At 41.2% G+C, this 23,206-nt stretch overlaps 1 protein-coding gene across 1 annotated transcript in view; it reads left to right on the top strand.

The window, feature by feature from the left end:
• The window catches only part of naf1 (nuclear assembly factor 1 ribonucleoprotein), a 160,879-nt gene that overhangs the window by 87,406 nt on the left and 50,267 nt on the right, over positions 1–23,206 (top strand). The window contains exon 6 of the mRNA XM_033018250.1: positions 5,790–5,947. Coding sequence (XP_032874141.1) covers positions 5,790–5,947 — 158 coding nt within the window. The remainder of the gene's footprint in view (positions 1–5,789; positions 5,948–23,206) is intronic.

Genomic DNA, 23,206 nt, shown 5'->3' on the forward strand with positions numbered 1-23,206 from the left:
CCTACGGCCCCTCCGACCACCACCAATCACTCACACACATTCACACACAGGCAAAGGTGGGTGAAGTGTCTTGCCCAAGGACACAACGACAGTATGCACTCCAAGCGGGATTCGAACCGGCTACCTTCCGGTTGCCAGCCGAACACTTAGCCCATTGTGCCATCTGTCTACTCCAAACCATCACATCTGAAGCAGTTATCCAGAAGTTACAACGCCATTTCTCCGTGCACGGCTCCCCTGCACGCCTTCTATCCGACAACGACAGTCAGTTCACCAGCCAGCTTTTCAAAAACTTTGCTCAACGATGGGACTTTCGACATATCACCAGCAGCCTTGAGTTTCCGCAGTCTAACGGACTCGCCTAACAGGCCATCTGAAGCTCAAAACAACTAAAGGAGCGTTCTTATCTTGCAAAATCTGACGTCTATCTGGACCTGCTGAATTTAAGGAACATTTGCCGGGATCCCATACTGGGTTCCCCAGTCCAACGACTGATGTCTCGTCAAACCCGTGCTGCCCTGCCTGTACCCCAGCAGATATTGGATCTTCAAATCCAGTATTAAAACACATTTATACTCCCTGGCTTTTGACCATGCATGAGACTTTGCTCCTGCTTGTAGTGTTTTTAATATTTCTTTATTTTGAATATCTTTACTTACTCCATCTTTTAACTGTTATTATTGGTGTGTATTAACTTTTTTGTCAATGATTAGTGATGTACAGCACTTTGTTGCAACTATGTTTGTTTTTAAAGTGCTCTATAAATAAAATTATTATTATTATTATTGCAGTCACAGGTCCGTTCTCCGCCCGCGGTCCAGAAATAACTACAAGTCAAGGGCGATGCACAAAAATATTTATTTGACAAGTCCAGTAAGTCCCTGAAACCTCTTTCCAGTGGACAGGTTGTTCGCCTCCAGACCACCAAGGGTTATGGCCGTCTGGGTCACATCCAGTGCCCTGCCAAAGAACCCCGCTCCTACTTGGTAAGCACTGACGGGGCCATTTACATAAGCAATGTCACCATCTCCTTCCTGTGAAGGAACCGTGTCCTGCGACTCTGCATCCAGAGGTCTCTCGTCTTGTATACCCTTCCACTACCGGGCCGACTGCGCCACTGCCAGTGACTGTGTCCCTCACGGCCTCTTCACCGCGTTCAGTGCCCAGCGCGCCTCTACCTCCATTCGGGGGTCTCTGGTGCCATCCCCGGTCACATCCCCTGTCCCCTCCCCAATCACTTCACCGGTGAAAGGAGGAGATGCGGAGTCATACCGGACAGGTCAGCAGGCCACCCATTAGATATGGCGATTTTGTGTAACCATCTATACTTCCCCATATGCGTTATTAGCGTTTCTGCTACTGTATTGTTTATCCACCATGTATCCACGAATCTATGGTTTATTTTGTTTCTACAAAGAAAGATGTAGGTTGGTTATTTACTACTAACCAATTGTAGTGCTTGTTAGTAGTAGCTCCGCCTACTATGCAATTTATATTACCAAGAGCTTGCTTATGTAATTCAGTCTGAGTAGCTGCTAGTTACTGTAACGTCCTGCAGACCAATGCTGTAAGTGTACTTTAATAAATATGTGTTGTACCTTGACGTGTGTACGACTAGACTCATTGCATCTTCCATGATATTCGGGACAAAGACCCATCATTTATTTATTTACCTCTGTACTCCACAATTTGAGATTTGTAATAGAAAAAATCACATGTGATTAAAGTGTACATTATCAGATTTTATTAAGGGGTCTTTTTATTCATTTTGGTTTCACCATGTAGAAATTACAGCAGTGTTTATACATAGTCCCCCCATTTCAGGGCACCATAATGTTTGTGACACATGGCTTCACAGGCGTTTGTAATTGCTCAGGTGTGTTTAATTGCCTCCTTAATGCAGGTACAAGAGAGCTCTCAGCACCTAGTCTTTCCTCCAGACTTTCCATCACCTTTGGAAACTTATCAACATGAGGGCCAAAATGAAAGTCAAAGAAGCCATTATGAGATGGAGAATAAGAATAAAACTGTTAGAGACATCAGCCAAACCTTAGGCGTACCAAAATCAACTGTTTGGAACATCATTAAGAAGAAAGAGAGCACTGGTGAGCTTACTAATCGCAAAGGGACTGGCAGGCCAAGGAAGACTTCCACAGCTGATGACGGAAGAATTCTCTCTATAATCAAGAAAAATCTCCAAACACCTGTCCGACAGATCAGAAACACTCTTCAGGAGTCAGGTGTGGATTTGGTCAGGTTACAGTTTGCCAAGAAGTACTTAAAAGAACAACCATAGCTTTGGAAAAGGGTCTTGTGGACAGATGAGACGAAGATTAACATATCAGAGTGATGGCATGAGCAAAGTATGTAGTAGAGAAGGAACTGCTCAAGATCCAAAGCATACCACCTCATCTGTGAAACAAGGTTATGGCCTGGGCATGTATGGCTGCTGAAGGTACTGGCTCACTTATCTTCATTGGTGATATAACTGCTGATGGTAGTAGCATAATGACTTCTGAAGTGTATAAACACATCCTATCTGCTCAAGTTCAAACAAATGCCTCACAACTTTGGCCGACAGTTCATTCTACAGCAAGACAATGATCCCAAACGTACTGCTAAAGCAATAATGGAGTTTTTCAAAGACAAAAAAATGGTAAATTCTTGAGTGGCCAAGTCAACCACCTGATCTGAACCCAATTGAGCATGCCTTTTATATGCTGAAGAGAAAACTGAAGGGGACTAGCCCCCAAAACAAGCATAAGCTAAAGATGGCTGCAATACAGGCCTGGCAGAGCATCACCAGAGAAGACACCCAGCAACTGGTGATGTCTATGAATCGCAGACTTCAAGAAGTCATTGCATGCAAAAGGATATGCAACAAAATACTAAAAATGACTACTTTCATTTACATGACATTGCTGTGTCCCAGACATTATGGTGTCCTGAAATGGAGGGAGGGGAGTGGGGGGGGGGGGATTATGTATAAACACTGCTGTCATTTTTACATGGTGAAACCAAAATGTATAAAAATGGCCTTTATTAAAATCTGACAATGTGCACTTTAACCACGTGTGATTTTTTTCTATTACAAATCTCAATTTTTGTAGTACAGAGGCAAATAAATAAATGATGGGTCTTTGTCCCAAACATTATGGAGGGGACTGTAAATTGCATTGGAGAGATAGGAGAATTTACTGTTTTTGTATTGAACTGTTCTATGAATTATTCAATGCAATTTTTATTTTCCCTTTGCCCAGGAGGTTATGTGCTTAAGGGATGGTACTTTGGTTTGATGTTTTGTGGCTGGGCTCAACTTGTCTTGTACCATTTGTAGTTATGTGTTTTAGCAGGTGTAATTGTGAAATAAAATGGAATTGTGTATTCTTTCAATGATTTGTGAGCTTGGTCGCATTATTATTCTTTGCCAAGTATCATGAAATCTTTCAAATTCTATATGGCTTTCCCTGCAACTTTAAGACCACAAGGCAAGGAATGTGCATTAAATGTTATTATAAAAATATTGTTGTGTATCTCTTGATGCTTTCAGTTAAATGTAAAGTCAGCATATCTGTTAGGTGTGTCATTTATTAACTCAAGGTACATGACATGATTCAGAAAATAGTGGATCTCTATTAAGCCCAGAGGATTTTCTCTGCCTGTTAAAATCATTCTGACAATAGTGCATCAACTGAATAGTACTATTAAAAAACTGTATTTTGATGTATTGGAAGTGGAATATTGCTAAAAATCCTTTATATTTGATTAATGTGTTTATGTTAATGTATTTATGTTAACTATTATTCACTGTTCAGTACACAGATACTGCTTGCTGATTGAAATGTATGGGGCAGTGTTAATTAAAATGGAACATTGGATATATTTAAAAAAAAAACAGAATGCAGCTGTTGGTTAATTTTCTAGTAATTGAGTAAATAGCCAATTCTAATTCAAACTCATTCAATTAAAATGGTCTACTGAATGATGTCCAATTATAGGAAGTGTCCCCTCAAATTCACTGATTGCTCTGATTTGACCAAGAAAGTGTCACAAATGCGTTTTTCCCCAGGTTAAATCAATGTTTTAGTCATTTGAAATAATAAAGACTAGTCTCTAGCAATGCTATTTATGTCCTAGGGTTTGCCCTTATTCCTTTCTTTGAATGTTATCTGGTGTCACTCTATAAGTGATTTTGTCTGAGCAGTGTTCGTCATTGGGTTGTCAGTTATCTGGCAGACAACAGTATTCCAGAACAAGGGGTCACAGTTTAAGGATAAGGGGGAAATCTTTTAGGACCGAGATGAGGAAAACTTTTTTCACACAGAGAGTGGTGAATCTCTGGAATTCTCTGCCACAGAAGGTAGTTGAGGCCAGTTCATTGGCTATATTTAAGAGGGAGTTAGATGTGGCCCTTGTGACTAAAGGGATCAGGGGGTATGGAGAGAAGGCAGGTACAGGATACTGAGTTGGATGATCAGCCATGATCATATTGAATGGCGGTGCAGGCTCGAAGGGCCGAATGGCCTACTCCTGCACCTATTTTCTATGTTTCTATGTTTCTATTTCCGGTAGCTTTCTTATGCGTAGCAGGCATATCTGTTATTTTTTTTGGCAATTTGATCTCCTGACCATTGTGGAGATAAGAAAGCAGGCTTTTATAAGCATGGGTTAAAATCATTTCTGAAGAGGACTTAAGAATGTTCTGATGAAACATACATAGGTTAATTGAATAGGCAAAGAAATTCTACATAGCAGATAATGTGAGAAATCAGGAAATTGTTCATTTTAGAAGGAAAAATATTAAAACAGTTATATTATTTAAATGGCGAGAGAATGTAGAGCTCTGAGATGTAGGTGGATCTGTGCATAATTCACAAAAGACTAGTATGCAGGGTATTGCAATTAGAAATACTAACAAAATGTAATCACATATTGGTGGGGAGATTGAATGCAGAAGTGGGGTTGGTATATTTCAATTTAGGGCATTGGTAAAATCACATCTGAAATACAAGTCACAAGGTAGAAACAAGGAACTGCAGATGCTGGTTTACCAAGGGAAGATACAAAATGCTGGGGTAACTCAGCGAGTCAGCCCTTCGGACGAAGGATCTTCACCGGAAACGTCACCTATTCATGTTTTGTTGCCAGACCTGCTGAGTTACTCCAGCGTTTTGTGTCTTGCCTCACACCTGCAGCACTGTGTACGGCATTTATCTGCTCTATTGATGCAAATGGAATGATGCAAATGCATTGGAAGCTTTTCTAAAGTGATTTATTAGAATAATATCTAGACTAGATGGGTTGCTTTTTAAAAGAAAAAGGTTGGACTGCTAGGTTTGTGGCCAGGAGAGTTGGGAAGAGAGAGATTGGTTGAAGCATGCAGTCTTTAATAAACATTTCTACAGTAGAGTTAGATTATTAATAAATAAGGGGAGAATGGTTAACATGCTGGACAGCAGTTCGGGATTGAGGTTACAGTCAGATCATCCATGATCATATTCAATAACAGAGTGACATGAGGGCCAAGTGACCTACTCCAATTTCTAATTCATATGCTGTACTTTGGAAAGTGGGATTTTAATGTTTGAGCTGATTTATATGAAATGAATATTGATATTTTTTTTCTTGTGAAAATATCTTGAAGTGAAAATATTTACCATAAATTCCCACAAACCTTTCCCAATGGTACCCTATAAGACTTGGTAATACCAGTTCTGTACTTGTTATTTTCTCGTCTTTAATTCTAAATAATGCAATAAGCTTGTTTCATTGTCTCATTTAATTAATAGGTGTTTGAAGTGTTTGGTCCAGTTTGTCATCCGTTCTATGTTCTACGATTCAATTCTCCTGAAGATATCTGTGCAAAGGGAATTGAGCTGCAGGAGTTGTTATTTTTCGCCCCTGCTGTGAAAGATTTCACACAGTACATCTTTGCAGAGCGACTGAAGTAAGTTAATTACCAAGCATTTTCAATTACGAATTTATTTGGTGAAAGAAGGAATTACCATTTATCCTCTCGTTTTATTTTCCATTTTATATTTTACACTTGTTAAGTGTTTGATCATGTTGTCCAGTTGTAATTATTTAAAACTGAAAAATACTGTTCAATATCTTTGAGGATTGTTTTGACAATATGGGACAAAATTAGAAAATAACGTGACTTTTTTTAAGTTAAGAAATCTAACTTCAGTGACCTCAGATCATATTTTATTTATTTAAAAGTAATGCAATGGATTGATCTTCCAAGTTTCTATAAACTTTGCTTGAGATGATAAAGTTTCCATTGATTTGGAGGTTATCTTCTGACACTTGAGCCAAGGTTGAGTTTTAATTTTGGCTTGGTGAATTTGGGGTGTATGTTGAATTTGGAAACCTGAATAAATGCATTGTTGTTGTTGAGTTTTGTGTTTCAAGTCAGACATGACAGTGAATGTTTCATTTGTTCCATTCTCGATCTGGTACAGACATCCCTGGCAAATGCTGTTTATTGTCCATGTTGTTCATTGTCCATTACTTATTGCCTCTGAGAAGTGTACAAGAAGGATTCTATCTGGAACTGCTGTATTTGTATTGAGTTATTGCTAGTACTGTTGGATTGGAAATTCCAGATCCAAAGTAATCAGGATTGAAACCCCTTCCAACCCTTCGTAAGAATATAGGAGCCAAGAGCAGAAGTAGTTCTTCTGGTGATTTGTTTATGAATGGACACAATCCAGAGAGTTCCAGGTAGAACATTTCAGATTTACCACTCTCTGAGTGAAGCAAATTTGCCTCATCTTAGCATACCCCATATTTGAAACTGTGTCCCCAGCTCCTCGATATGACAAAACATCCCTGGATTTAGGTTTTCAGGTGCTTCAGGAATGTTGTATATTTTGATGACCCGTCTTCTCTTAATTCTAAAAACCAGAGCAACAATTTTAGTTCACTAAATCTCCACATATGAAAACCATATTTCTTGGAACCAGTCAACTGAATTTTCACTATGCTCCATCAAGCCCAAGTACATCATTTTTCATGGGAATAAACATCTCTGATGACCTGCTCTGGGCCCAGCACATTGATGCAATCACAAAGAAAGCTCACCAACGCCTCTACTTCCTCAGAAGTTTGAGGCGATTCGGCATGTTCCCGAATTTGGCACATCAAACTCCTACGGATGTGCGGTAAAGTGCATACTGACAGGTTGTATCATGACTTCATTTGATAATTTGAATGCTCAAAAATGAAGGTGGCTGCGGAAAGCAGCAGGTGATGATAAAATGCATGAGCCTATGTCATGGTTATTGGAGGAGGACTGAGGGGTTCATGTGCATGGAAGAAGGAGGATGTCAGGAAATGTGAAAAGGGTAGCTGGCTCAATAGTTAGCATCTTGGGCTGCATTAGTAGAAATACTGAATGTACAGAGTAGAGGCATTTTGCTGAACTTTTATACGACTGGTCAGACCACAGATAAACTATATTTTCCAATTTTGGTGACAGTACTTTAGGAAGAATATGGACATCATTGAGAGGATGCAGAGGAGATTTCCGAGAAAGGCTTCAGGGATGAGTGATTTAGCTGCAAGATTAGGGTTGAGCTGTGAACAAAGGAATGGGAGTGTTGATGGAGGTGCGAAAGATTATATGACAAGTTTACGTTGATTGTTTACGCTGATTGATGGTGCAAGGGCTGGGGACATTTTAAAACTTGGGATAAGAGATAAAAAGGGATGTGAGCAAGAATTGTTTTACCCAATGAGTGGTAACAATTTAGATCTCTGCTTAAAAGGTAAGATAGAAGGAGATGTAATGATTTCTAAAGGAAATCAATAGACATTTCAAGGAGATGAATTTGTTGAGGCTATTGTGACATAGTGAATGAATGAGACAGGCTATATTGCTGTGGAGACAGTATAGTTTTGAATGGCTGAAAGCTTTTCTTGCATCATGGTGATTGTACTGAGAATCAGAAAAGCCTGCTTGAATTTCCACAAGTGACCTGGAAATTGTCATTATCAATTTTCACTCTGGGGAACGAAAATTTTCATTTACGTAGCACTGAAGTAAACGCTGCTGCATGATCGAATATCTAGGCCATTATGGTTTTATCTTTAATACTTGGCTTGAATGCAGCCGGACTAGTGCCTTTGTTGACAGCTTCTTTGCACATATTAAAATACTATTGCATGATGTTTAGTGTAAGACGAATAATCATAGGTTTAATTGATCTACAAACCCCTGCTGCTCTGCTCCTCATTCCTTAAACTTTATAGTAAATTAACACTTGACTCACGTCCTTGACACATTTGCAACACCCAAAATGGAGCCTAAGCAAGAATATATAAACGGTTAACATAGCTTCCTTTCACTTGTGCCTCTACTTATCAAGTAGTATTTTATTTTTGATCCTTATCTCTTCTAATTTTGTTTCTGTATCCATACACTCCATCTTCTGTTTCTTCAGAAGGTACAGATTTCATTAACTTTTATCTATAACAGTCAAATATCATCCCATATCTTCCCTGTCCAATCAGTCATTTAAAAAAAAAAAGCACCATCTGTCTAAAATTGTTCTCACCTGGCCACATTGCTTGTATTATGACGTTGAGGAAATACTTGACTTTTCTAGACTTTATGGAGGATTAAATTTGCTTTTTAGCTTAGTTTATTTTTCAGTTATTCTTCCGATGTGCCATTTGACACAATGAACCTATTATGCACTGCACAATTTATGCAATTTCATGCGTATATCTATAAAATGATAAGAATGTGTAACGCTCTACGATGGAGTCGTTTGTGTATTTAAAGAGAAACTTGGTAAATATGAAGGAGAAGAGGAAATAAAAGGGACATCTTGGAACAGGTTGAGAATAGTTTAACGCATAATGTAATTATTCAAGATATACCAAATCCACGCGGTCCATTGAATACCCATTCACATGAGATTTATGTTATGCCGTTTTTTCATCCTCTCTACACATTAGGGACAATATTACAGTGTCCAATTAACCTAAATGCCTGTACATTTTTGGGATGTGGGAGGAAACGAGCATATGGAGGAAACCCACGCAGTCATAGGGAGAACATGCAAACTCCACAGACATCACTCGAGTTAGGATCAAACCCAAGTTTCTGGTGCTGTGAGGCAGCAGCTCTACCAACTGTGCCACCTACGTGCTCTCCAGTCAAATCATATTAATGTGTATAACCAAGCCCTAAGCAAGTGCTTAGGGAAAAATACTAGAATGCAGAATATAGTTTAATACAGTGTTACACTTTTACAATTACAGAGAAAGTACAGATAAAAAATAAAGGATTAATGTATACAACAATGCACGGCATATACATCTGGTGGACTTTCACCAAGCGTCTGAAGACTTGCATATGGTATCTTTTTTCTTATACTCCAGTCCTTTGTCAATTTAAAAAACTCCATATAATTTGCCTTCCCGATTGCTTCCTATAAACGGATTCCAAATGCAATCATACTGATTTAACTGAAATGCTCTAATATAAACTGCAATTATTTTGGTCTTGCTCTGTTTTGTCAATGCCATTTGTATTCACATCACTTATAAGCAAGTGCACACTGGAACGGCAGGGTAGAAAATGGTGCTCTTCAATTTTGATTGTAAATAGAAGTATTATAACAGCCCTTGAGAGATTTAATGAGATTGTGCCGAGGTTTATTATGGCGAGGTATTACTGAAATAATGAGGTAAACAAAATAAATGTTCCTGAAGTCGTGATGAAAGGTCTACAACTGACTGTTAACGGAAAAAAATCCGTAAACATTGAAGATAATGAATTGATGTCATGAGATGTGGTCACGTGGAGAGGTATCAGACTTCCTGAAATAAACATTGTTGAGACGTACTTTAGTTTAACTAAATAGAATTACATTTTATTCGCCTACCTTAAGATTGCCACTCGTAAGTCCCACATTTACCTTCATCCCAAAATACCCACGAGAAGCTGCTATCTTCTTGAGTCCCTACTCTCCACATTGTGAAGGTATTCCCACACTTATGTCTACTGTTTTTTCAAATTTAGAGATACAGTGTGAAAACAGGCCCCTTGACCACAGAACCCATGCTGACCAGTGATCCACACAGATTAACACTTTGCTACACATAGACTAGGAACAATTTACAATTTTACTGAAGCCAATTAACTTACAAACCTGTACGTCTTTGGGATGTGGGAGGAATCCGGAGCACCCGGAGAAAACCCACGTGGTCACAGGGGGAATGTACAAACTCCGTTCAGACAGCAGCCATGGTCTGGGGCAAATCCGTGTCTCTGGCGATGTAATGCCACTGAACCACTTAGGAAACCCGAACAGAAACCTCTGGAGACTTTGCGCCCCACCCAAGGTTTCCGTGCGGTTCCTGGAGGTTGCAGGTGATTGCCTGAGGTTGCAGGTAGTGGAAGCAGGTAGGGAGACTGACAAAAACCTCTGGGAACCGCACGGAAAACCTTGGGTAAGGCACAAAGTCTCCAGAGGTTTCCGTTCAGGTTTCCTAAGTGGGACAGGGGCATAAGGAAGCAACTCTACTGCTGTGCCGCTGTGCTGTCTTTACTTCTAGCTGCAAGTTCCTGCCAACTTGCAAGCAGTGTTCCAAAATTCTGTGGATAAACTGCTTTGTATTATCCAGTAGTGCACAACTTCACATTGGTAATAAGATGATAGTCCAAAAGATTCCTAAATAAACAACTGAAGGACTGCACAATCTCCAAAACTACCTTCCACTCACCCCTTCATCCCGATAAGCATGGTAGGATCGATTGTGTTTACATGCAAGATGATAAATATTTTGATTATTTGAGAATTTGCAAAATAATATCTGAATTATATGTCCAAGTACAGGAATAGACTGAACCACTGGTCTGGGCTATGAGATGGTAGGCTAGAAAGAGTGAAAGGAGTTGAAATGAATAAACCAGGGCTAGATGACAGTTATCCAATGGGTTAAAAGATCAGGAAGTATACCCATGCATGTTAGTCAGTCTCAGTTCACAAAGAAAGACATTGAATATGGCAGATCCTAATCTTGCCAGCATCCTGTTTGCCAATGTTACGTTCTGTATTTTTATGGCCAGGTAGTTCTGCTATAATGCTATAATTATATTCCTAAGAAAATGTGTTATTGCAAATTGTGTTATGAAGACAAATGTGTCAACCGGGGGGGGGGGGGGGGGGGGGGGGGGGGGGGGGGGGGGGGGGGGGGGGGGGGTTCAGGCTCCCAATAACAACATATTTTCACAATAGTATTTTCAAGAATATGCATCCTTTCATCCTTTCAATGACAATACATTTATTAACATACCAAAGGCTATGTTACATTGTTTAATAGAATCTCGTTGCACAATTATCAATAAAATAAACTGCTTCTCAATTTCAGTGGCGACATGTGGTTAAAGTAGCAGCAATGTTCTTGGTGTCTGATTACTGCTGGGGGGCTACAAAGAAACAGGACAGCTTTTATTTTCTGCTTGTCCATTTCCAGTGTCATTTTTAAGTGATTCTCCAGTGTCAATCAAAATTGGGTTTGAACTAATTTGGCCTGCATAATGCCAGTTGGGTTACTTAATTCATCACTTGAATGATAGTCAATTTGTGTTGTGAAAACACATGTTGTAAGAGAATTGCCTGAATGATTAGTTTTGCTCTTTGGAATACAGGATGTATAGAGTCATAGAGTGATACAGTGTGGAAACAGGACCTCCGGCTTACATGTCCCAGCTACACTAGTGGAAATCCACATGGGATATGTTATTTTCTAAATGGTAGCAAGTTGTCTTACCAAATATAGACACAATAAGCTGGAGTAACTCAGTGAATCAGGCAGCATTGACTCGCTTATACCAGGTGTCCGAGGAACTCGGGTGGCGCGATGACGCAGCGGTAGAGTTGCTGGCTTACAGCGCTTATAGCGCCAGAGACCCGGGTTCGATCCCGACTATGAGTGCTGTCTGTATGGAGTTTGTACGTTCTCCCCGTGAACACGTGGGTTTTCTCCGAGATGTTTGGTTTCCTCCCACACTCCAAAGACGTACAGGTTGATCAGTAAATTTGCTTGGTGTATGTGTAAATTGTCCCTAGTGTGTGTTGGATAGTGTTAATGTGCAGGGATCGCTGGTCGGCGCAGAGTCGGTGGCCGAAGGGCCTGTTTGCGCGCTGTATCTCTAAAACTAAAACCTACCCGTGTTTGGTCCATATCTCTCCTAATCTGTCCTATCCATGGACCTGTCTAACTGTTATGTTGGGATAGTCCCTGCCTCAATTACCTCCTCTGGCAACTTGCTCCATACTCCCACCCACCTTTGTGTGAAAATGTTACCCCTTAGATTCTTATTAAACCTTTTCCCCGTCACCTTAAACCTATGTCCTCTGGTCCTCGATTCACCTACTCTGGGCAAGAGACTATGTGCATCTACCAAATCTGTTCCTCTCATGATTTTATACCCATAATTTATGCATAATTTCATGTAGTTTAAACAAATTGCCTGGACTGAGCTCTTCCAATGAGAGAGCACTAATGGTGTGCCATTAGTTTTTTTTTTAACTGGTCAGCACCTTTGAAACTGCAGTAATTGCATTGAAATTATGCACATTGAATCCAATGCAGTTTGATGAGAAGAATCATAGAAGGAGGTTTCTTGGGAAATCTAATTATGTTGAAGATTGACTTCTGCAACCAGGCAGTTATATCTATTGATACTGGAAGTGCCTGAGAAAATCACCTTTGCAGGCTCCTATTGATTAAGATGGTGGTTAGGTTGAGCTATCTGGAAATGTATTGATTAGGATGGCGGTTGGGTTGAGCTATCTGCAGATAACCTTGGTAAGACACAAAACAGATTAATAGGACATGACCGATTATTTTCTGAATCTTAATAATCAGAAAAACAAGTAACCTCTACCATGTCTGAATAACATTGGTGTCCTTTAAGAGTCGCGACCATTAATCTTAGCATGTATATGTGTGCATCCTTTCAGGTACCAAGATAAGCATCAGCAGTATATTCTCATATTTGTTGTGCTATTGCATTTGTATAGTAAGTAAAGTAAGTAAGTAAGTTTATTGGCCAAGTATTCACATACAAGGAATTTGTCTTGGTGCTCCGCCCACAAGTAACAACATGACATACAGTGACAGTTACGAATGACTCAGAAAACACTAAACATTAATAATCATAAAACATTAATGATAAAACACCATTGATCAAGCATGTGAACCAACAAAATACCAGATCAAGGGAGGCTACAGATTTTTGGCTGTTTAGACCAACTACTCATGGATAAAAACTGTTTTTATGTCTGGCTGTGGCAGCTTTGACAGTCCGGAGTCGCCTTCCAGAGGGAAGTGATTCAAAGAGTTTGTGGCCAGGGTGAGAGGGGTCAGAGATGATCTTGCCCGCTCGTTTCCTGGCCCTTGCAGTGTACAGTTCATCAATGGAGGGAAGGTTGCAGCCAATAACCTTCTCTGCTGATCGGATGATTCGCTGCAGCCTCCAGGTTTCGTGCTTGGTGGCTGAGCCAAACCAGACCATGATGGAGAAAGTGAGAACAGACTCTACGATGGCCGTGTAGAATTGGACCATCATTGCCTGTACAGATTGTGCTTCCTCAGCTGCCGCAGGAAGTACATCCTCTGTTGTGCCTTTTTGACTGTGGAGTCGATGGTAAGGCCCTTGGAGATGATGGTTCCCTGGAACTTAATTGACTCCAACAGATGTAAAGACTCCACAGATGTGGTGAGGGGAGGGGGGGCTCTCCTAAAGTCTACAATCAGTTCCACTGTCTTGAGAGCATTGAGCTCTAGGTTGTTGCGATGGCACCAGTATACCACTCCCCATCCTGGATCAGTCCAATCAGGGTTGTGTCATCCGCAAACTTGACAGAGGTGTCTGTGGAGGTGCAGTCGTTGGTGTAGAGAGAGGAGAGGAGAGAGTACGCAGCCTTGCGGTGCTCCTATGCTGAGTGTTTGCGGGTCCGAGATAGTGACGAATGCATTCATTAATCTATAGATTCAGAATCAGTTCCTGTGGATTGGAGGATAGCGAATGTTATCCCACTTTTTAAGAAAGGTGGGAGAGAGAAAACAGGGAATTATAGACTAGTTAGCCTGATATCGGTGGTGGGGAAGATGCTGGAGTCAACCATAAGATGAAATAGTGGCACATTTGGATTCCACCACCAGGATCGGTCCGTGTCAGCATGGATTTACGAAGGGGAAATCATGCTTGACTAATCTTCTGGAATCTTTGGAGGATGTAACTAGGAAAATGGACAAGGGAGAGCCAGTGGATGTAGTGTACCTGGACTTTCAGAAAGCATTTCATAAGGTCCTCACATAGGAGATTAGTGGGCAAAATTAGAGCACATGATATTGGGGGTAGGGTGCTGACTTGGATAGAAAATTGGTTAGCAGACAGGAAACAAAGAGTAGGGATTAACTGGTCCCTTTCAGAATGGCAAGCAGTGGCTAGTGGGGTACACAAGGCTCAGTGCTGGGACCACAGCTATTTACAATAGAACAGCGCCAGGGCCTGGAACTCGGCCCGGCCCTGGCTGTAGACTACAGCCGTCAGCTCGGCTGCCGCCTGAGTTCCAATGCAGGCCCTGACTTCATCTTCAGGCTCGTCCTTGGTTCCAGCGGCGGCTTCTTTCTCGGCCCCATCCCAAGACCCGGGCTCGGCCCTCACTCCAGCTCCAGCACCACCCTCCCCACCGGGCTTCGGCAACCGCCTCCATTCCTTGTTCACCGCGAGAGCTGGAGTGCCCCTCCCTCCTAGAGTGTCCCGTCCTGCCTTGTGAGTACATTGTGAAGTCACTCGGGTTTTTTTCTGAAATGGGTGAGTTTTCAGAGTGTTTTTAAACCTTTAAACGATTAATAACTTCGGAAATATAGGTCGTAATGCGACGGGATGATGTCTATCGCCTCGACGGGAAAAATGTGAGTAGCATGTGTGAAAATGGGAACGCTGTGGCCTAGTGTTTGCAAGAAAATAGGAGGTAACCAGATTCACACACACACACACATTCGCGCACCAACTCACACACGCGCACCAACTCACACACGCGCACCAACTCACACACGCGCACCAACTCACACACGCGCACCAACTCACACACGCGCACCAACTCACACACGCGCACCAACTCACACACGCGCACCAACTCACGCACGCGCACCAACTCACGCACGCGTACCAACTCACGCACGCGCACCGGCTCACGCACGCGCACCGGCTCACGCACGCGCACCGGCTCACGCACGCGCACCAGCTCACACATGCGCACGCGCACCCGCACCGGCACGAGCACAAGCACCGGCACAAGCACCGGCACGAGTACTGGCACACGCACCAGCACACACACACCAACACACACACACACCAACACACACACACACACCAACACACACACACCCACATTCCCTTTTTTTTAAACGTCGATCCATTTTTTGAATAGTAGTGTTAAATTTGTTGTCCCAGAATTGAGGGAACTTTGAAAGATAATGGAAAATGCAGCGTCCACCTCTGCAGCTACTTTCAGAATCCTGGCATGCTGCTTATCAGGCCCAGGAGATTGCCTGGTATACTTCCACTTTTCTCTTCAGTGATACTGATAGCATTCATTTCCTCTCTATCATTTAGATTGTTCTTTTTTTTACTGTACTAGTATCTCCTGCAATGAACACAGATACAATTAATTTGCTCACTGATCCAGCCATGGCCTTATTCCTTATTTTAATTTCTCCTGCTTTTGTCTCCATCGGTTGCGTTCTTTTTGTTTTCATTGTTTCAGAAGCCCCTGCGATCCTTTTATTATGTTTCTTGACAATTTGCATATCATTTATCTTCTCAATTATTTTAGCCAAATATTTACCGTCCTCAAATTTACTTTTCTTTGTGCTATTAAGCTATTTATTTAAAAAAAAGGAAGGTGATCTAAATCTAAATGCAATCTTATTTTGCATGATGTTTCTTTATCAGTGGATTATAGATCTGATAATCTTGAATTTTATCTTTAATTATTTTGTTTATTTACTCTGGTATGTTAGCACAGTCGTATTTAATCTATTTCTTTCTTGGACGGAGTAGTAAAAACAATCTACTGTTTTGTGATCATTTTCCCTTAAGTGATTTCATTACAAAGTCATTAATTTGTATCTCATCATTCTAAGTAAGGTCTAGGGGTATTCAGTTGCTGTGTCCCGGATACATTCTATGGCATTATGATTTGGCTGCTGTACGCAATGATTAAAGCCCCACCAGAGTTCCTTTGATATTCACTTTTTAGTGTTATTCTTCAAATAATTCCATTGGTATTGTTATTTTTTAAGGGTTCTGTTTCTCTGCATTTTTTTTCTTGGTGTCACTGAAGACTGCTGAGAAAAGAAAATGTCTTGCTTCCTCTAGTGCATAATCAAGAAACATTGATGCCTCATTTTCACAGCTTACTCTTCTATATCTCTGTGTCTCCATCTCCCCTGACTCTCAGTCAGAAGAAGGGTCTTGACCCGAAGTGTTGCCTATTCCTTCTTTGCAGAGATGCTGCCTGCCCTGCTGAGTTACTCCAGCATTTTATGTTTATCTCGGGTGTAAAGCAGCATCTGCAATTCCCTCCTACACAAGGTGTATGAGGCCATGAACTAATGCCGTCTCTAACAAACAAGATCTCTTGACAGTGTAATATCCCCTCCTTATTGCAATGTGTCAATTTAAATTATTGTGCTCATGTTTCTCGAGTTGGACTTGAGGATGCCTTTGAGGTAAGATTGCCACTGACAGAGGCAAACCAATCATTTAAATCTGAAAATCCCAGTCTGGTAATCTTTACATTATTTTATTTTAAATCCTGATATTTAATGTAAACTAGACGAAGTGCAGACCCGTTGGGTCTGTTTCCCCAACGGCGTTTGCGGGGGGAGGCTGCGGCATCACACTCACACTAACCACCCCTCAAACACACAGGTGGGGGAGGGGGTGAGAGGGAGACGGGGTGAGGAGAGGGGAGGGAGGGGAAGAGGAGGAGGAGGAAACGGGAGAGATTTGGGAGGGAAAGGAGAGCGGTGAGGGGGTGAGAGAGGGGGATGGGGAGAGTGGTGTGGGAGAGGGGTGGGGGGGGAGGGGAAAGAGTGGAGAAGGAGGGGGAAGAGAAATGGAAGAGTGGGGAGGGAGGGGTAGGGGGAGTGATGGAAGAGGGACAGAGGGGTAGGGGAAGGGGTGGGGGGAGAGTGAGGGGTGGGAGAGGGATGGGGTAAGGGGGAGTGGTTGAAGAGGGACAGAGGGGTAGGGGGAAGGGGGCGGGGGAAGAGCGGGAAGGGGTGGGGTAGAGAGGGAAGGGGTGGGGGAGAGAGGGATGGGGTGGGAGTAGGGGAGGAGTGGGAGAAGAGTGAGGAGAGGGAGATGGAGAGGGAGGAGGAGGAGAGAGGGGAGGGGTAGAGATACGTGCGGGTAGGGGAGAGAGGAGGAAGAGTGTGGAGGGAGGGGGAAGAGTGGGAAGGGGTGGGGTAGAGAGGGAAGGGGGTGGGGGAGAGAGGGATGGGAGGGAGAGGGGTGAGGAGATGGAGAGGGGGAGGGGAGAGGGGTGGGGGAGGGGAGGAGAGAGGGGAGGGTGAGAGGTGTGGGGGAGGGGAGAGGGAGGCGAGGAGGGAGATGGGGTAGGGGGTAGAGGGGGAAGAGTGTGGATGGAGGGGAAAGAGTGGGGAGGAGGAAGGGGGTGGGGGAGAGAGGGATGGGGTGGGAGGAGGAGGGGGAGGAGAGGGAGAGGGGCGAGGAGAGGGAGATGGAGAGAGGGATGGGGAGGGGGAGAGAGAGAGAGGGAGGGGGAGGGGGGAGGGATGGGGAGGAGGGAGATGGGGTAGGGGAGGGAGGGGGAAGAGTGTGGAGAGGGGAAATAGTGGGGAGGGAGAGTGGGAGGGGTAGGGACAGTCCATCTGTTCCCCATTCCCTATCACCCCCAATCCTCTTTCTCTATTCCCACACACGTGATGACGCGCTTCGACACAGGCGGTGGGGGGGAGGGGCTGGGGCTGGGGCTGCTGCAAAGGCATATGTAAATGGATCCATTCCGATTGGACATCTGTGAGCATTGGGCATTGTGACATCACACGATGGAACATTCACCAACATTCTATAGCTGAGGGTTGTTTTTTTGTGGAAATTTTGAGGGGGGGGGGAGAAGGATTTTATTTAAGATGTGTACATAAACACGACGAAATTTAATCAGGAGTGGATACTTGGAATGAAAAGTGAAATCTCTACCGAAATGGAATAAATCTGGGCGTTTCTGCGTCTGGTGTTGGCCTGGCAACGAAACAAAGGCTGGCAACCACAAGTCAGGCAGAAACACAGCCGGCCGGCAGTCAGGCAGCCACAGAGTTTTATATTATAGATAGAATAGATATTCAAATTCCCCAATTGCAGTGTTGGAATTTGAATACTGAATCGCACCATATTACTTTGTTAACACAGGGTTTCCTTATGATAGGTGCTTATCTGCGTCCTTTCAATCCACATTATTTTATAATGTATGTTTGTACCTTTTTGTCTTCAATATCTATTCTACATTTTACACCCTATTCTTTTCTCCTATCCTTGCACCAGCAAATTCAATATTCATCTTTTGATCTGGCATACTTGTGGAGGAAGATGCTTGAATTAGTTTAGTTTATTTTCACGTGTACTGAGGTACAGTGAAAAGTCTTTGTTGTCAGCATAAAGACTATGCATGATTACAATCAGCAGGCCAGTCAGCAGAACGCTATACATGATTACAATCAAGCCATCCACAGTGTACAGATACATGATAAAAGGAATAATGTTTTGTGCATAATATTCCAGTAAAGTCCGATTAAAGATAGTCTGAGGGTCTCCAGTGAGGTAGATAGTAGTTCAGGACCACTCTCTAGTTGTGGTAGGATGGTTCAGTTGCCCGATAACAGCTGGGAAGAAACTTCCTGAATCTGGAAGTGTGCATTTTCACATTTCTGTACCTCTTGCCTGGTGGGAGAGCAGAGAAGAGTGAGTGACCGGGGGTGAGACTCATCCCTGATTATGCTGGTGACCTTGCTGAGGCAGCGTGATGTGTAGATGGAAGGGAGGTTGGTTTGTGTGATGGTCTGGGCTGCCTCCACAATTCTCTGCAATTTCTTGCGGTCTTAGAGGGAGCTGTTCCCAAAGCATGCATTCTGATAAAATGCTTTCTTTTTTTTAATTTAAAAAAAAAAATTATTTATTAGAAGTAGACATATTATAAAATGTAGTTACATATTATAGTAAAAAAAAAAACTTTTCATATACATCAGTCATACATTATTAAAATTTTCCATTATCAATTACTTCTGCTTCTAGTATTTTTATTTTTTATAGAAAGCGAGAAAAAGAGAGGGTAGAAAGTTACAAATAAAAAAGAAAGCAAAAAACAACACAACAGAAAAACAAGGGAGGTGGAATGGGTTACCTGTAATACATCAATGGAGATAGGTTCGTAGGTTATAAAGTATAGAGTATAGTTTTTCATCTGTTCCTGAGTTCAAGTTTCAGCTGGGTCCTCGTGCTGTGCCAATCTATCCCTTCAGATAGTTAATGAATGGAGCCCAAATTTTATGGAAAAGATCTTGTTTGTCCATTAAGACAAGTCTAATTCTTTCTAAGTATAGGGTCTCCGACATTTCCGTAATCCACATTTTAATTGTGGGGGTTGTAGGGCCTTTCCAAAATTTTAATATTAATTTTTTTCCGGTTATTATACTGTAATTGAGGAAGTTTCTTTGGTTTGTTGTGAGTGTTAAGCTTTGTTCTGATATTCCAAGTATTATTAATTTTGTGTCTGGGTCCAGTTTTGTATTAATAACTTCTGAAGTTATTTCAAAAATATCTGTCCAGAAATGTTTAAGTTTTATACAGTTTGCAAACGTATGTGTTAAATTAGCCTCTAAATGTAGACATTTATCACAAATAGGAGAGATTTGTGGGAAGATTCTATTTAGTTTTATTTTAGAGAAGTGTAGTCTATGTAAGACCTTGAATTGTATTAAAGTATGTCTGGCATTTAATGAACATTGATGTATTTGTTGTAAACTTTCGTCCCACATATCTTTCGTGATAGGATGACCTATTTCATTTTCCCATTTGTATCTATATGGTTCGGTCGGTGGTACCTCGTTATTTAGTAGGGTGTTATAAATATAAGCTATTAGTTTTTCAGTATTAGGATGCTTGTTCAGACATTCATCAAGAATTTCTGATTCCCTATTCCTGTAAACTTGTGTATTAGATTTAACATAATCTCTAATTTGTAGATATCTGAAGAAATTATTTGAGTGCAGTCCATAATTCAGTTGTAACTCTTGAAATGAAAGAAAAGTACCTTTCCCATAAAGATGTCCTATATTTTTGATTCCATGATTTTTCCATTGTGTGAAACCTTTGTCCATAAAGGATGATTTGAATAAAGGATTATTTACAATGGGAAGGCAGAGTGGTATATTATTCAATTTTAAATCTTTTTTTATTTGTTTCCAAATTCGCATTCCACTATGTATTATGGGGTTTTCTTTATAGGTTTTTTTGTGCAGTTTTGTGGGGGCAAATATGATTGTTCCAATTTCAAAAGGTAGACAGTCTTCCTTTTCCATCATTAGCCAATCTCGTTGTTGGTCCATTTCTTCCAGCCAAAAATTAATGTTTTTAATATGGACTGCCCAAAAATAAAATAAGAAATTTGGCAAAGCCAGACCTCCATTTATCTTTGATTTACATAAATGTTTTTTACTTATTCTATGATTCTTATAATCCCAGACAAAACTTGTAACAATGGAGTCGACTTTTTTGAAAAAAGTTTTTGGGATATATATCGGAATTAATTGAAATAGGTACAGCAGTTGCGGTAAAAAAATCATTTTTATAGCATTAATTCTCCCAAGCATTGAAATGGGGAGTGTTTTCCGGTATTGAATATTCTTATGTAGTTTATTCAGTAAGGGTGGGAAATTTAGTTTAAATAAAGAGGTATATGTCTTAGTTACATAGATTCCTAAGTATTTAAATTTATCTTTAACTATTTTAAAAGGGGATTGTTGTATTGTATGTAAATTGCATTTTGTTATTGGCATGATTTCGCTTTTATTCCAATTGATTCTATATCCCGAAAACTGACCAAATTGAGTTATTAGATTTAATAGGTTTGGAATACTAGTTTCTAATTTTGTAATATATATTAGTATATCATCTGCATATAAGGAGATTTTATTCCTTGTGTCTCTAGTATTGTATCCAAATATTCCTGGATGGTTTCTAACGCTTTCTGCTAGGGGTTCGATTGCAAGAGCAAATAATAGTGGGGATAGTGAGCATCCTTGTCTACAGCCTCTAGAGAGATTAAATTTAGTTGATAACATTTTGTTTGTTAATATTCTAGCTGTTGGGTTAGAATATAACAATTTAACCCATGTACAGTACTTCTCTCCTAGTTGAAATTGATAGGGAGGTTGGTTTGTGTGATGGTCTGGGCTGCCTCCACAATTCTCTGCAATTTCTTGCGGTCTTAGAGGGAGCTGTTCCCAAAGCATGCATTCTGATAAAATGCTTTCTACGGCACATTTGTAGATGTTGGTGAGATTTGGTGGGAACATGCTGAAATTCCTAAGCCTTCTAAGGACGAGAGGCATTGGTGTGTTTTCTTGGCCATTGCTTCAATATGGGTGGTCCAGGACATATCCACCTTCGATATTGGAATAAATGTGACTGTATTACTTATACACTAGATACTTTTTATTTGAACGGGAGCCTTAATGATGAAAGTTTTAGGAGGCCCATTTAGTTTTAATACTTCATGCACATTTGCCCTTTTTAATTACAAAGGGAATTTCCTTTGTCCTAATTAGAGATATTTCTAGCACTAGTCATATTAGAGTGTCTCATCTACTCAAATTTGATTTTCTGAAACATTATCTTGTCATAGTCCCGTAACACACCCAAAGTTCCTGATTCCAGTTGACCATCTGGAGTCACGAGAATGTATGTGTATACTGCTCAGGCTGTTAAGCTTACTGAAATGATAAATTATTAATTATAGATACTTAGACATTAGGTGCAGGAGTAGTCCATTCGGCCCTTCGAGCCAGCACCGCTATTCAATGTGATCATGACTGATCATCCACAATCAGTATCCTGGTCCTGCCTTCTCCCCATGTCCCTTGATTCCGCTAGCCCTAAGAGCTCTATCTAACTCTCTTTTGAATGCATCCAGTGAATCGGCCTCCTGGGATGTCGGGACTGTCTTATGAAGAAAGACTGGATAGACTTGGTTTATACTCTCTAGAATTTAGGAGATTGAGAGGGGATCTTATAGAAACGTACAAAATTCTTAAGGGGTTGGACAGGCTAGATGCAGGAAGATTGCTCCCGATGTTGGGGAAGTCCAGGACAAGGGGTCACAGCTTAAGGATAAGGGGGAAATCCTTTAAAACCGAGATGAGAAGAACTTTTTTCACACAGAGAGTGGTGAATCTCTGGAACTCTCTGCCACAGAGGGTAGTCGAGGCCAGTTCATTGGCTATATTTAAGAGGGAGTTAGATGTGGCCCTTGTGGCTAAGGGGATCAGAGGGTATGGAGAGAAGGCAGGTACGGGATACTGAGTTGGATGATCAGCCATGATCATATTGAATGGCGGTACAGGCTCGAAGGGCCGAATGGCCTACTCCTGCACCTAATTTCTATGTTTCTATCGGCCTCCACTGCCTTCCGAAGCAGAGAATTCCACAAATTCACAACCCTCTGCTTGAACAATATACTGGAAATATTTTCTATTTGTTTTCAAATAATCAAAATTGAAATGACGCAGTGTTTTAAAAAAGACACAGAATGCAGGAGTAACTCAACAGGTTAGGCAGTGTGTCTGGAGAACATGGATAGGTGACATTTTGGGTCGGGACCCTTGAAATTAAGTTGTTCAGTATATAGGTTATATAAAAAGGCACATTTTAAAATGACGATTGAATTTGAAATGACCTTTTAAATGTTCGCCTATTTTTAATGCTTCTTTTGTCCATTTTGATTGGTTACATCAAAGATGTGGATATCAGGGTCGTGTGCCTATTTGTCTGACATGTTAGTCCAAATAATGGTCTTAAAATTTTTTTTGCAAAATACTTATCTAAAAATGAAGCAGCAGAATAAATTTTGCCGAATTATGAAGAAATATG

The sequence above is a fragment of the Amblyraja radiata genome, chromosome 1 (genome assembly GCF_010909765.2).
Source record: "Amblyraja radiata isolate CabotCenter1 chromosome 1, sAmbRad1.1.pri, whole genome shotgun sequence".
Classification (NCBI taxonomy): Eukaryota; Metazoa; Chordata; class Chondrichthyes; order Rajiformes; family Rajidae; genus Amblyraja; species Amblyraja radiata.